This window comes from Pholis gunnellus (assembly GCF_910591455.1).
Source record: "Pholis gunnellus genome assembly, chromosome: 20".
Taxonomy (NCBI): Eukaryota; Metazoa; Chordata; class Actinopteri; order Perciformes; family Pholidae; genus Pholis; species Pholis gunnellus.
The window spans coordinates 15,401,312-15,414,669 of NC_136547.1; the positions used below are offsets into that span (position 1 = coordinate 15,401,312).

Consider the following 13,358-nt stretch of genomic DNA (forward strand, 5'->3'; position numbering starts at 1 on the left):
ATTTATGCTTGCTCCGCTGATGCAAACTGGCATTTTTTTATGAACTCAATTTTCTTTAACACTTCTAATTGTACACAGAGAAGAGCGATTTATCTCAGCAATGGGGGCACATTGGGTTTTTTCGTCTATGAAGGACACAGCAATGTCTGTACATGAACATGTAGGGAAGTGCGCACACACAGACCCTTCACTTTCACTTCACAATGGTGTTTACCAAGTGTAAAGGATGAGATGGCTGGGCCCAGGTTCAGGGAAATACAGACTCAAAGGGATAACAAAGAGTGTACGGTTCTCAAATAAACATGCACTAGAAAACACATGTATTGACATGCACACAATGCAGTCCAACAGAAGTGTTTCTCATACACTCCTGTCTTTGTTCAAAACACCTATACCCTTGCGGTGCATTTCTGCAGTACTGTATCCTTAATTAGGCCATAAAATCAGCATCACAATTGTTTAATGAAAGCCATTCACATGTACATAAAGTCCAGAGCATTAGAACTCTTATTCCCAAATGGGCCTATAATTATCTGGCTCAGTGCCAGGTCCCAGGCTTTAAGAGAAAGATACCGGTCAGCACTTAAATTAATCTTTTTCATACCAGTCTCTAATGAACAGAAAGTGCTCGAGTCAGGAGTTGTAGCCCCAGAAAACTAACAGCACGCATACGCATGCACGTACACACAAATAGAGGGTCCTTAAACCGAACACTGGCTGGAAATGTTGCCTACTATAGAGCCTTTTCCATTGGTGAAAACATTCACATCATTTATCACTATAGGAGCCCAAAGCAGCTATAACATACATTTTTTTCTATATAACATAACCTACTGGAGTGTGTAATGTTTGTGAAAAGCACAATAGCTCAGCTTTAAAAAAAAAGAAGCACAAGATATACATTAAAAAACACTATTTGACCGAACTATAAAACAAGAATACAACCCTGATTTACTAAATTAAATATCAGTGTTTGATCTCTGTTTGAAACACCCCTCTCTGCAGACACCTGCCAAGTGTGTATGGTCTACAAGGAAATACCTTTGAAACATTTACCACGTAGCCTACCTTGTGAAAGAAAACTGTTCACTAAAAATTACATGGAGTGGGCAGAAGGAGGGCATCCAAAAAAGTGGCTTAGCATTTTGGACGCTGCCAGCGTCCGCTTAAGCTTTGCACTAGCTTCCTCATGGAAATTCACCATGTGGCATCAAAGCCAAAGTATAAAACGAGGGCCCTAGCAACAAATATGGTGTGTTTTAAGAGTGGAACATTCAAAGTAGGTGCAGCGGGCAAATGTTGTGTTTGACAGGTTTTAAACCTAGTTGTGCTCATTGGTTTGAGATGTAAAAAGAAGAGGAAAAAAGGGCTTGAAGTCGGGCTTTTGTTCTGGATAAAAACAAAAAAAACGACATGAGCAGGAGAGAATGGGAGATGGAATAAGCAGGACAAAAAAGGAGCGAGAGAGAGAGCAATACAAAAAGAGAGCAGCAGGAAGAGAGAGGGCAGCGGAAAGGGGGGAGGGGGTATGTTAAAATGTACGGTAATGATTTATCTAAGCATGCTTTTCTGCTGCACCCCAAATTTTACCGAAACTTTGATCCATGTGTAATTAAAACCAAACGTACGGGGGCTACAGTCTCCATTTCAGGATTGGGAGATCTTCTGTTCGTGTGTGTGTGTGTGTGTGTACGTTGGGATTCACATATGTTTCTAAGTGCTGGGCCCCCATCTGCTTTGGGAGTACATGTACAGTATAAACAGGACACTTTGGGGAGCACAGACCCACACACACACCCACACACACACACACACACAGATGGATGTATGGACTAATGCTATTCTGGAATGCTATTCAAAATGTGTTATCCCCCCCCCCCCCTGCCAACCCATCCCACCCGCTCCTTCAGGTCAAGCAAAGCAAAAACAAGTTAAGCGCTCATTTTCTCCCGGCAGCATTAACATAGGGATGACTAAATAATGGACCCTGACTCTTGGTCTTCTGGTTTAAATTACAGCGTAGCCCCCTCCCGTTACACCCTGAAACCCCTCACCAACCATCCAACCCCCACTCAAAGAAAAACGATTAATCTTTTTTTTTTTTTTTTTTTGTCTCTCTGAATGTTTTACAGTTCTGTTACACTTATTAGCTGCTGGCAGGACGGAGAGTCTTAAATGAAAGCCAAATTGCTTTGGTCATGAGAAAGGAAATGAAAGCTCACTCCAGGGAGAGACTGTGTAGCCGTAGCATGTGTGCGTGTATGTGTACGTGTGTGTGTGTTTGAGTAATGTATGTGTGTGTGTGACTAACGTATGTGTGTACAGGCCGTTTCACTATGAGATACTCCCAAGGTGAAATTTCATAAGCTGACTGCTTGCCTGACTGGGATGTCCCTGTGCACGGGACACTGTGTGTTTGTGTGTGTGTGTGTGTGTGTGTGTGTTGCGCATATAAGCGCGGCAGCCTAATAGGAACAGTATGCTCATTTTGGAGAGATTAGGAGGAATGGACGGGTCTGTATCGAGAGACGTGATCTGGATATGAAGGCCAAAGGAGGGAGGGAGGAAGGGTGAGAGGTTTGACAGAATAAAGAGGGAGTGGTGCAAGAAAAGAGAAAAAGAGATGAGCGGAGTATAAGGAGTAAAGGATCAGACCTCAAATAAATACAACTGACCACCACAGCTGGAATCAGCATTTAACTAAAATATGAAAAATTGCAAACACAAGCAAATAGGAAATGGCAAAAAAGTCAGGGCATGTGTGTACTGAAGAAGAAAAAGGAAAAGTAATAAAAAAAAAAGGGAAATGACGCATGACACCTGAAAACTGCCCCAAAATAGCCCTAAAAATAACAAAAATCTCCAACTCACAACAACTAAAGCAAACAGACAAAGCGGGTTAAGGAAGCACAGACCTTGGCTGGAGCGGCACTCCTTGACGTGGAACAACTCGTTGAAGCTCAGTCCCTCCTCGTCCCCTCCCAGGCCTTGCTGGTGCAGCTGGAGTTTCCTCAGTCCTTCGTTCTGCTGGTGGCGAGCTGAGCGGGTGTGCTGCACCAGGTTGAGGCGGGCCTTGGTGGAGTAGTCGCACAGTGCGCAGTAGTAGACACACGACTCCAGGCTGTACGCGCTGTCTTGCTTCTGCAAGTGCTGTGGAACAGAAGTGAGGAGGGTGCAGATGTTACACAACAGTTTCAATTTAATTTAACATTGACAGTGTCACAGTAGTGCTAGTAGTGTAGTAGTGGGAAGTGCTACAAAAACCTACAATCCAGAGCAATGATTAAGTCTCATGGACAAAGACAACTTTGTTTCTGAATTTCAAATAGAGAGAACATCATTACAGACTCTACACATTCCAAATGAACTGGACGTGTTTTAGGTGACATAAAGATTAACAACACACAAAAAGTCAGATAAGGGGTTGAGTTCAGAATACTGTTTTTGTCTTTAACATGCACATTGTCCAGCTCTGCTCATTGTTGGCAGCTGCAGGGGTTTCTCATTCAACGTGTGCTGTCAGTTGCAAGCCCTTAATTTCCAGTTGCCTCTTTAATGGCATTGCAGCCTTGCAAAGCTACCCCCTACCTCGATGTGTGCGTGTGCACAAACACACACACACACGCAAACACACGCACGCACAGCCCCCATCCCACCTTGCCCTACTCCCATACACCCAGTCAAGCCAAGCATATCAAGTGTGCCTCTGTTGTTGCTGCCGGGCTAATGAACAATGCACAAAAACAAAAGACCAGGCCAAGCTTTTATTATCTGATCCTCTGTGGAGGGAGAGGAAGGAGGGGGGAGAGAGAGAAAGACCCAGAGGAGGAAAAGAGAGCAAGGAAAAGAGACAGAGACACAGAGGTGGCTCACGAAGGTTAGTTTATGCTTTGTTAAGATTTATTCATACAGCCATGTGAGAAACAGGTGCAGGGCTCTATGCATGAATTAATACACATACACATGGCGTGTGTGTGTGTGTGTGTGTGTGTGTGTGTGTGTGTGTGTATTAACTCTACTCTGCCTCTCATGGCTACCATAGGAAGATGTTTCATTCTTGAAGCACATGAAAAGTGAGCGAGGTAATGTTTCCTCCTGAGCATCATGTTATATGGAGCAAGAATAGAGAAATTGGAAAAAGAAAAATGTTGTGTGTGGTAGGAAGAGCAGGGGGGATGGGGGGGCAGTTAGCTGCAGGTGTGTGAGTTCTAACCCCCCTCTTCCCTCTTCCTCCTTTGACAAACAGGGATTAGCAACATAGCTACAGCCGCTAACACATCTTTTCTCTCTGTCTCTCCTTCTTTCTTTCTTTTGTAGAAAATCTTACGAGGTTTTTCTCACGAGACGGTGGGACGTCCCCTCGCAGTCAGAGGCCCTTTCAGAAGTCTTAAGTTTTAATTAAGTCGGAGTTGTCAGAAGAAAGCTCCCCTAGTCCAGAGCTCAGGGCCATTAATTACAGCTATCTTTGTTTCTCTGTGAAAGGAGGCCTCCCTTGCTCCTTCTCTTTCTCTCTCTCTCTCTCACTGCTTCTTTTCTTTCTTCCCCTCCCTCCCTCGCAAGAGAACTGGGCTGCTGAGCCTTACCGTGGAAACCACACACACACACACGTGTGCTCATGCAAGCAAACGCACATACAGCAAATCACAAACACGCAAAGATGCATTCACAAGAATATTTGAGTTCATGTCTTTTCATTGAAATATAAATCTGACACATTTTTTTCAAATTCTTTCGAACAATACGTTTTTAAATGCTACCAATCATGTTTTGCTGCTAGAAAAACTGTGGATTGCTCCCTCCCGGTTGGGAGTGAGTTGCTGGCCAAAGTGAAGGAGTTAAAGTATTAAGACCCGAGCCCAGGATATGCGGCAGAAAAAGGATGGATGGACCAATCATCTTGTTCTGGCCTCTCATCCATGCCATATGCTAGACACCACACACAAAAGCCCCTATACTTGCATATATCCCCACCATCCACATCAATCATTATTATAAACATAATGTGTGATATTTGTTTTGTGTGATATTTGTTCTTTCACAATTCAATCCTGTCTGGACTACACTCCAATATACTTTTTTTATGACCAATCTGCTAGAAGTGTGGGTATTTAGAATTGAATGAAAAACTAGTAATCAAACGAGGCCTTTCTTTCCTCCAATGACAACCTATTATATTGACAACGGCTACAGAAGAAAAGCTCATTGGAACGGTGCTGTGTTATGTGAGTGTTTTTTTCTTTGCAGAGGAGACATGATAGTTGAGAGTCCTATCAGGATGTAGAGGGTTACCAGTGGTTCCTAATGACATGGCCATTAAGGTAACTGCACTGGTTCCAAATTAAAATGTTCATATCAATCAGTAATGGCATAGGACGCTTCACATCCAACCATGTCAGAACGTATATTCTATTTGTTTTGAGGATCTGAGGCGAGTAGCTGGATGATATACTTGGGGTTGAACCGGGCTGCCAGATAGGTTTAGGCCTAATATTAATTCTCTCCCCATCAGCACATTCCAGAGGGTTTGTTTAAGACCTAAACTAGAGGGCTGTCTGTCGCTCTCTGGCACTCTGCAGGCCTGAAAGGCAGGCGGTCTGGTGATCACAGGCCAGAACATCCATGATTTATGAACTTTTAAAGGAGCACTTTGACTCCTGCCAGGCGTGGGCTGTGTAATGCATATTCAAACACACAAACACACTGTTCCTGCTCCTGGGTTTGCGCCTGTGTGTCTCTGCTTGAAACGTGTATGTAATTTATGCCGCAGCTGATTTGTGTGTGTGTATATGTGCTGTACATGCATTTGTGTCATACGCGTGTGTATGTGTGTGTGTGTGTGTGTGTGCTGGATGGCAAAAAGGCCCATCCCTGTCAATATGGCACCTCTCCAGAGTGCCTGGTGGTTAATTGTTAGGGATTAGTGTTTGGCAAACAACCAAATAAGCTAACGCTCCCTGTGGGCCAATCAAAACCAGCTAAACAGCACTCCCTGGGTGGACCTAAACATGGCACCGACATCTCTGGATGGTGGAGGAGGTGTGCATACACCCCCCCCCATACACACAATGAAAATTATGACACTCGGGATTTCCTGTTTACCTGTCAAAAACACAACACTGTCAGCCCTGTCGATGACATACACACATACACACAAACACACACTGGGACTTGTATAAGGAGAGGGGAAGGGAGTCAATTTGACAGGTAAGGGAAGCTCCCATGTGTAGTGGTTTGCTGCTGTTGTGTGTGTCTGCGTATAAGTGTGTGTGTGTGTGTGTGTGTGTGTGTCTGCGTATATGTATATGTGTGTGTGTGTGTGTGAGGATGACAGAGGACTGCATTCATTATGCGGAATGAGATGTTTACAAAACACCTTTCTCACACATAAACACAAGCGCACACACCTCCCCTCCGCTCGCTCCCTGGGTTTGGGGGGGAGGAAAGCAGCACTGCTGTCTCATATTCATTTGTTCTATCCGTGGTGACAAAGCTGCCTCATTAACTGAATTCTTAATAAGCCAAGGCAAAAGACATCTTCTCACAACTTCTTTTATCTCTCTGTGCGTGCACATGTAAGTGAAAGTGTGTGTGTGTGCGTGCATGCGGTTGGGTGGGGGTATAATTTCATGCTTCTTTTCTTCTACTGCATCTGTCTGTGTGTATGTGTGTGTGGGATTTTTATGTATCAATAATTCCAACTCTACATTTTTCTTATTTTACCTCACTAGTGTGATTTTGTGTCTGTCTCTTTGCCTTCGCCTGTGATTGTGCGTGTGCACTGCTACTAGGACAAAAATGTTTCGAAAGCAGCGCAAAGCAGTCGGGCTGTGTTTTCCTCCATAAACCAAATGACAAATTAGGGTATTCAGTACAAACATGACTCTTTCCTGTCATTAACTGTAGAACCAGTCAGCTAATGAACACATACGGAAAATAAGAACCCTGCTACTGCAGCTATTTCTTAATAACCAGTGTGTGTGTGTGTGTCAGAGCATGTGTGTACGTGTTTTATATGTAAAGAATCACTACATACATCCTTGTTCTCTATTTGTGTCCGCTGAGAGTATGTGCATGCATGAAAACCTTTTGTATCTCCTTTCATCAGTGTTTTTTTTAGGGGAAGCAGAGAGCTTGTTGTTGGGTATACCTTCTTTTTGGAACGTCACCAGCTTCCGGTGCGATCCCCTGGGCCCCCGGGGGCCATCGGAGACAAAAACAGCCCCACTTGGCCCAGCAAACAACAAAAGCGTGTTTTGTTCCTTGAAAGTATTCTAAACACATACCAGCGCTGCCTGGAAGGCTGCCAAGTGTAGAATTCCATCGGTGCTACCGCCTCTCTAACACATGTTACTGGTAACCGCCGCTCAGCCCCCAAGACATAGATGTAACGCAAGATCACTTCCAATGGATTTGCTGGCAGACTTCACTGCTGAAAAGAGATGCTGAGGGCCCAGGTATGTGCCACCTCGCTTCCACAGATAAAGAGAGCAGCGAATATAGCGTAGAGACAGATTCCGTGCTGCACACGCACAAAAACAAATGTGCAAATGGTGGCCACATACAAAAAGTGCTGAGTGCACATTGCATATGCACACATATACGGACACATCTCCTGCTTTTCTCTCTCTCTCTCTCACTCTCACTGTGTGTGATCTGAGGATACTGGAGAAGTAAAACAATCCCCCTGACCTATATGACCTTCTTTTCTTTCCTGATGGCCATCTTCACTTTCTTTACTACCAGGGTTCTCCCTTTCGTTAATGCAAAGAAAAATATTTCCCAGAGCTAAATGACCTCCTCCTGTTTCTCTCGGGCTGTGCCTGCTGGCAGTCACATGCGATCGGAGCTCTAGGGCCCGTCCATGAGGTGCAGGGCCTGTGGGCGATCTTAGCTTAGGTCACCCAATGATAATAAGCATCCAACGCATAATGGCCGGCAAGCGAGACTTTCGCACTAGCTTCCTGCCGCTCTCTTCCCCGCTTCTGTGCTGTCACTTTTTGCTTTCCTTCAACTTGTTCTTTCCCTCTTTTTCACTCCACTTCTTTAATCTTTGCGATTTGTCAGCAGAAAATATGAGGAAGCAATAGTGATGAGGCTTTGCGCACACACACACACACACACACACACACACACACACACACACAAAAACACACGCACACACACACTTGTAGCGGTGACGTAAGTGTGTCTGACGTATGGGGCAAAGGTCAATCTGAAGTTCACAGCTTCCTGACCTGTGGTCCCTCGTTTGGAAAAATCCCTCCTGACTCTCGATCTATTACTTTCTCTATGCACTCAAGAAAAATACACTCTTGTTGATTTACAACATGATCCATTTATTCTGGTCTTAGTCAATGAATGTGTAGGAAATACCGTTCTTTGCGTCTCTAGCACAGTCACCTCATGTTTTATAGATTGTAAGAGACAGAGACACCAGGACAAATCTTTCTTACTCACTGGTGCATGTATGTGTGTTAGGTGTCTTGAAAGCTAGCTCACCTCCACCCCCCATGAAAATGGATCACTATTTACATTAGCATTAGATTTAGACAGCATGGCTCAGCCACTTACTCCCTATTAGCCATCCTGACCTTAGCCCATTAGGGTCTAAAAGCCCCCGCTTGTCTCCATCACAGTCAGGTGAGACTGACCAGACCTCCCCATTTCTCTAAACCATATTGCAGCTGAGATTATCTTTTCCATCAACTCACAATGGCACAGAGATCATAAAACGCTGAGATCAAGATCATTGAAATGCTAACATGCTTGTGGGATTATCTTTTTCCAGTGCTGTGCAATGGGAGTGGTATTGCTGAAATACTGACATGCTTTTGGGTAGGGTTCATCATTTTCCATTTTTTCCGACATGCAAAGATGCTTTTGGGAAATCAAGGCAAGGCCTAATTGACAGGATCTATGAAAGACGAGGAGAAAAACAAAAATAAAGAGGGCTTCAGCTTATTGGCTGGTACCATCAAAGAGGTTTGTACTGCACTGACGTTGTTATATTTAACTAAAACTGAAATGGAAGAGAAGGGAAAATAACTTTGGTGCCGAAGGGAGCAGCAATTTTTGCCAAGTTTGTTTTTCTCCACTGTGTTTGTAATGGAGACTTGCTGAAAAATGTCTATTAGAGATAGTTAGACAAAATGAATGACAGAAACATACAGTGAGAGAAACTAACCGATAGATTGAGAGGCAAAGAGACTGGGAATCTATAACTGAGAGAACAAAAGAAAAAGAGATGGAGAGAGAGAGAATGATAGGGAAGAATCTAGACGAGTGTAGTCGGGTTCAAATCACTAATTACACATTCCTGAGCCTGTGAAGGGGAGTATTGTTTTCCAGTTAGCCCCTACCCTGTCGCATGGTTTCACTTAGCACAAAACAAAAGGTACAGGGAACAAAACACAAGCCTAATACCAGGTCCTGCTAATGACAGAGAAATGGGAGAAATTATCCCTGGGGTGGATCCTCGTGAGAAAATGGCTAGTGATTACTGGACAAAGGGAATTCATTTTGAAACTGTCACAAAATGGCAGACTGTCTGCTTCTTTCTTGTTAGAGCTGTATTTATCAAACCAGTGCTCATGATAGTTTTCTGATAGCTATATCACTACACACATGCCTTGCTTAATCTAACTAAGTTTAAATACTACATAATACTATGTATAAAGCAACAGAATCTTGAACGTCCTAAAAGTAAATATAATATTTAGGCCTTATTACTTAGAAACAATGGGACTTGTCGTATGTAAAAGCTGTTTATAAGTGTGTGTGCACACACTGGAGTACCTCTGCCAGGCAGAGCACAATGAAGGCACCTCTTCAGTTGCACCGTTTTGCATATTGCCACAGGAAATCAAATGCCTTGCAGTTGACCTACAAGATGGCACACTTGATCCCTCCCGACTATACAAGGCGGAGGAGCGTCTCTCTCTCTTTCTGTCTGCTTTATCCCTCTTCATCCGAACTCAAGACATTTAAATAGTGACTGTCTCTCACAGAGATAACAATTTTCTGTCACAGTTTCCGACACGATCCGTCTACCCCCATAAACCCATAATGATGAGCTTTGTGCTGTTCCGGCAACATAGAGGACCCTACCATTTTCTGCGTAAGCCAGGGAAGGGGGTTCGTGGGGAGGGGGGGGGAGTTAAGCTGATAGCGGTGGCAGCACTGGGCAGTCGCCTGGCTGGTAGTGTTTGCCCAGGCCACGGCCGTCTAAAGGAAGGATATTGTTTTCCCTTGAAAAAGCCTCAGCCGCAGTCCGCATACCAGCGTCCACTCAACATACCAATGGGCTCTTTGAAGATTACTCAAATGTTTGCCTTTGTTCCCCCCCCCCCCCCCCCCCCCCCCCCCCGCCATCCACCCCTACCCCTAGTCCTAACCTACACTCCTGCCAGAATGAGGAAAAGAGGAGAAAGAACAGAGTACAAAAAAAAAACCTCAGACTTATATCTTCAGAAAACAGTGGGAAAGCAAGCCTCAGCTGCACTCAGATTCAAAATGGCCCCTGTAGGGGATGGGCAACTACTGAAAGGAATAATAAGGCTTTGGCCACAGTAGTAAACCTAAACATAAACATTATAGAAGGGTATTAATGCATGAGGCCGATATTATACAACAATGTTAAATGGAAGTCTCCCATCTGTCTGCCGATAAAGTGCAACATGCTTTTAAAGACAGTCCGGTCCTGATCCCAGAACAAATAACTCCACAATTAGAGTTGAATATGATAATTCCAATGGGTTAATTTAACTATATGTGCCGAAAAACTCAGAACCCCCCCAACCCAACCCAACCCACATTAATCCCGAACAAGTAAGTGGGCTTTCTATCAGGTCTATTTCAAAGCATTAAGGATTACTCGCAGAAACTAAGCTGCTTGAACTCACAGGAGGTCAGTGGTATTGTGCCGCTGCAAGGATGGAAGACTAGTGGTAGAGACGGATAGACAGCAGGACAGGTCAGTTCCTCTTTCTCTAGCTGTCCGACAACATCCCTCAATCCTTCTCCCGGCCTCGTTCTCCCTCTCTTTTCATCCTTGTCTCTTTTTTTCACCGTATTAATCGAATATCTCCCACTACTTATCTATTCACTGAGCACCTAATGGTTAAAATCAATTACAGCTGGAATGCTGAAAGGCCGAATACTGGGCCACATGCTGATAATAACAGAGAGAGTGTGAGAAGGAGAGAGAAAGCGACAGAGAGAGAGAGAGACTTGGGACCATTCCAAGGAAGGCACAATTACCTCCAATCGATTGATTATTGATTTGGAAAGGCGTTGAGGAGTATTTCAGTTCAACTTTGTCCATATCAATATCCTGATAGCTTCATGAGAGGGGAAGTTAGTTATTGTTCTATCTAAATACCATTCTAAAGCTGGTTTAATATTTCAGACTATTTTAAGAATAGAACACCTAGTTGTCCCTAATTGGCACGTAAAACATTACGAGTGTATGATTTCTAAGACAACTTTCACACAAATTAGGCACGCATTTTAGTGTCAGGTGATATCAAAAGTAACGCTAATGAACTTACAAAAAATATTTATCTGATCTCGCTCCCATGTCAGCTCTGATCAAATCAAGGTATCAAAAGTGAAGGCAACGTGCCCCGGGAGATCATATTTGAGATCATGCGCCCGCTTTGATGAATCCTTTTTTCGTCTTTTTTTTTTCTTTTTTAAAAACACTCTTGTTATCTTTGTCCCAACAGGATGATCAAGACCCCAGAGAGAAGAAGTAATAGGGAGGAGTTGAGGATGGAAAAAAGGAGGAGGAAGACAAGTGTCTGAGTAGGGGGTGGAAGGATGGAAGGAGGAGGAGGAGGAGGAGGGAAGTGTGTATTTGGGGGGGTGTTGGGGATATCGCGAGGGTGGGAGGGTTCAAATGAGCCGAGGGAAAAAAAAGACAAAAAAAGACAAACTCCTGCTAGCTTCTTTTGTTCCTGCATCCCTGCAATGTTCCCTTCCTTCTGGTGGTCTGGAAGACCCAGAGCCCCCCTCCCCCCCCACCCCCCCCACCCCATCTCTCTCTGCTATCGTTCCCATACCTGTCAGACCCGATCTGCTTCACAGTCCCCTACACACGGACAAATGGCTTGGCCCCGGCCCGGCCTTGCCTAAATGACCCACAGCTTAGAGAGGAGTGGGGATGATTATGAAGAGGATCACATCTGGCTATTAATATGAGAAAAACAGTCCTGTCTTTGTCTTTGTCTTACACTGACAAGAGAAACACACCTTGCAAAGGGAAGAAAAGAAGGCTTCTACCATCGCAGTCTGCCTGCCTTAACTAATTCACCGGAGGGTCGAGAAGTAGAAAGGAGAGGAGGGGGAAGCTGGCTAGGGTAATTAAACATTACGAATGAGTGTCAATCAGGAGCTGGACCAAAGCTGGACATTGAACACACACACACACACACACACACACACACACACACACACACACACACACTTACACACTAATGCTTTGCTGACCATCTGTTTAAGGCGTTGGAGAGAGAATGGGCAAAACTCTTATTAATATCTATGAGGATTATTGGGAAGAAGGGGGAAGGGTGGGGAAGACCATCCATTCAAACCTTTCCGTCAAACACACAAAGCAACAGCATAGACACACAAACACACCTGCTTTTATGCTTTAATTAGCCACCACCCTCCATCCCCCAATTCACCCACGGACCTCTGAGAGATTTCCATTGTAATCTCCACGCAGGTGAAAGAGGAGACGATTTGAATAATCTACTAACCGGCATCTCTTTGCCTCGCACAGAGAGAGAGAGAGAGAGAGAGAGAGAGCGAGAGAGAGAGAGAGAGAGAGAGAGAGAGAAAAAGAACAACTTGTCGAAGTAAAAAATGAAGAGACACACAGACAGAGAGAGAGACAACCTTTCTGGCAAAAACACTGAAGTGAATTCATTCGTCTGGTCAGGTTCACAGCGTTGAACTCTCGGCGGCTGGCTGCATCATCAGTCTCAGTGACAGAACATGAAAATCTATGTCTTGCAGTCAAGTAGCATCTAGTGTGAAGTCTCTGCAAATATTCCTTTTTCAAGAGAAAGTCTTGAGGTCTGTCTGCGAGACAAGGACGCAGTGATCAAGAGCCAGTGTCTGGAACAAGCAGACATGGGCTGTGGAAAATGGAAACTTGATAACCACGACTACAATTGTATGTGAGCGCAGTTACTGTATGTGTGAGTGTGTCTCTATGAATTTATGTAATACCATACCTCTGTATCACATATGCATGTATGTGTGTGTGTCATAAATGACGCCACGCATTTGAAATAGATCCAGTCTCTTTTTCTATTCCGGGGACAGGCACAATGGCTTTTTATGCAAATCTA

General features: G+C 44.2%; 1 protein-coding gene across 1 annotated transcript in view; it reads right to left on the reverse strand.

The window, feature by feature from the left end:
• The window catches only part of zfhx4 (zinc finger homeobox 4), a 78,873-nt gene that overhangs the window by 35,051 nt on the left and 30,464 nt on the right, over nt 1–13,358 (reverse strand). Inside the window, exon 6 of the mRNA XM_079181405.1 lies at nt 2,916–3,150. Within this exon, the coding sequence (XP_079037531.1) occupies nt 2,916–3,150 (235 nt within the window). The remainder of the gene's footprint in view (nt 1–2,915; nt 3,151–13,358) is intronic.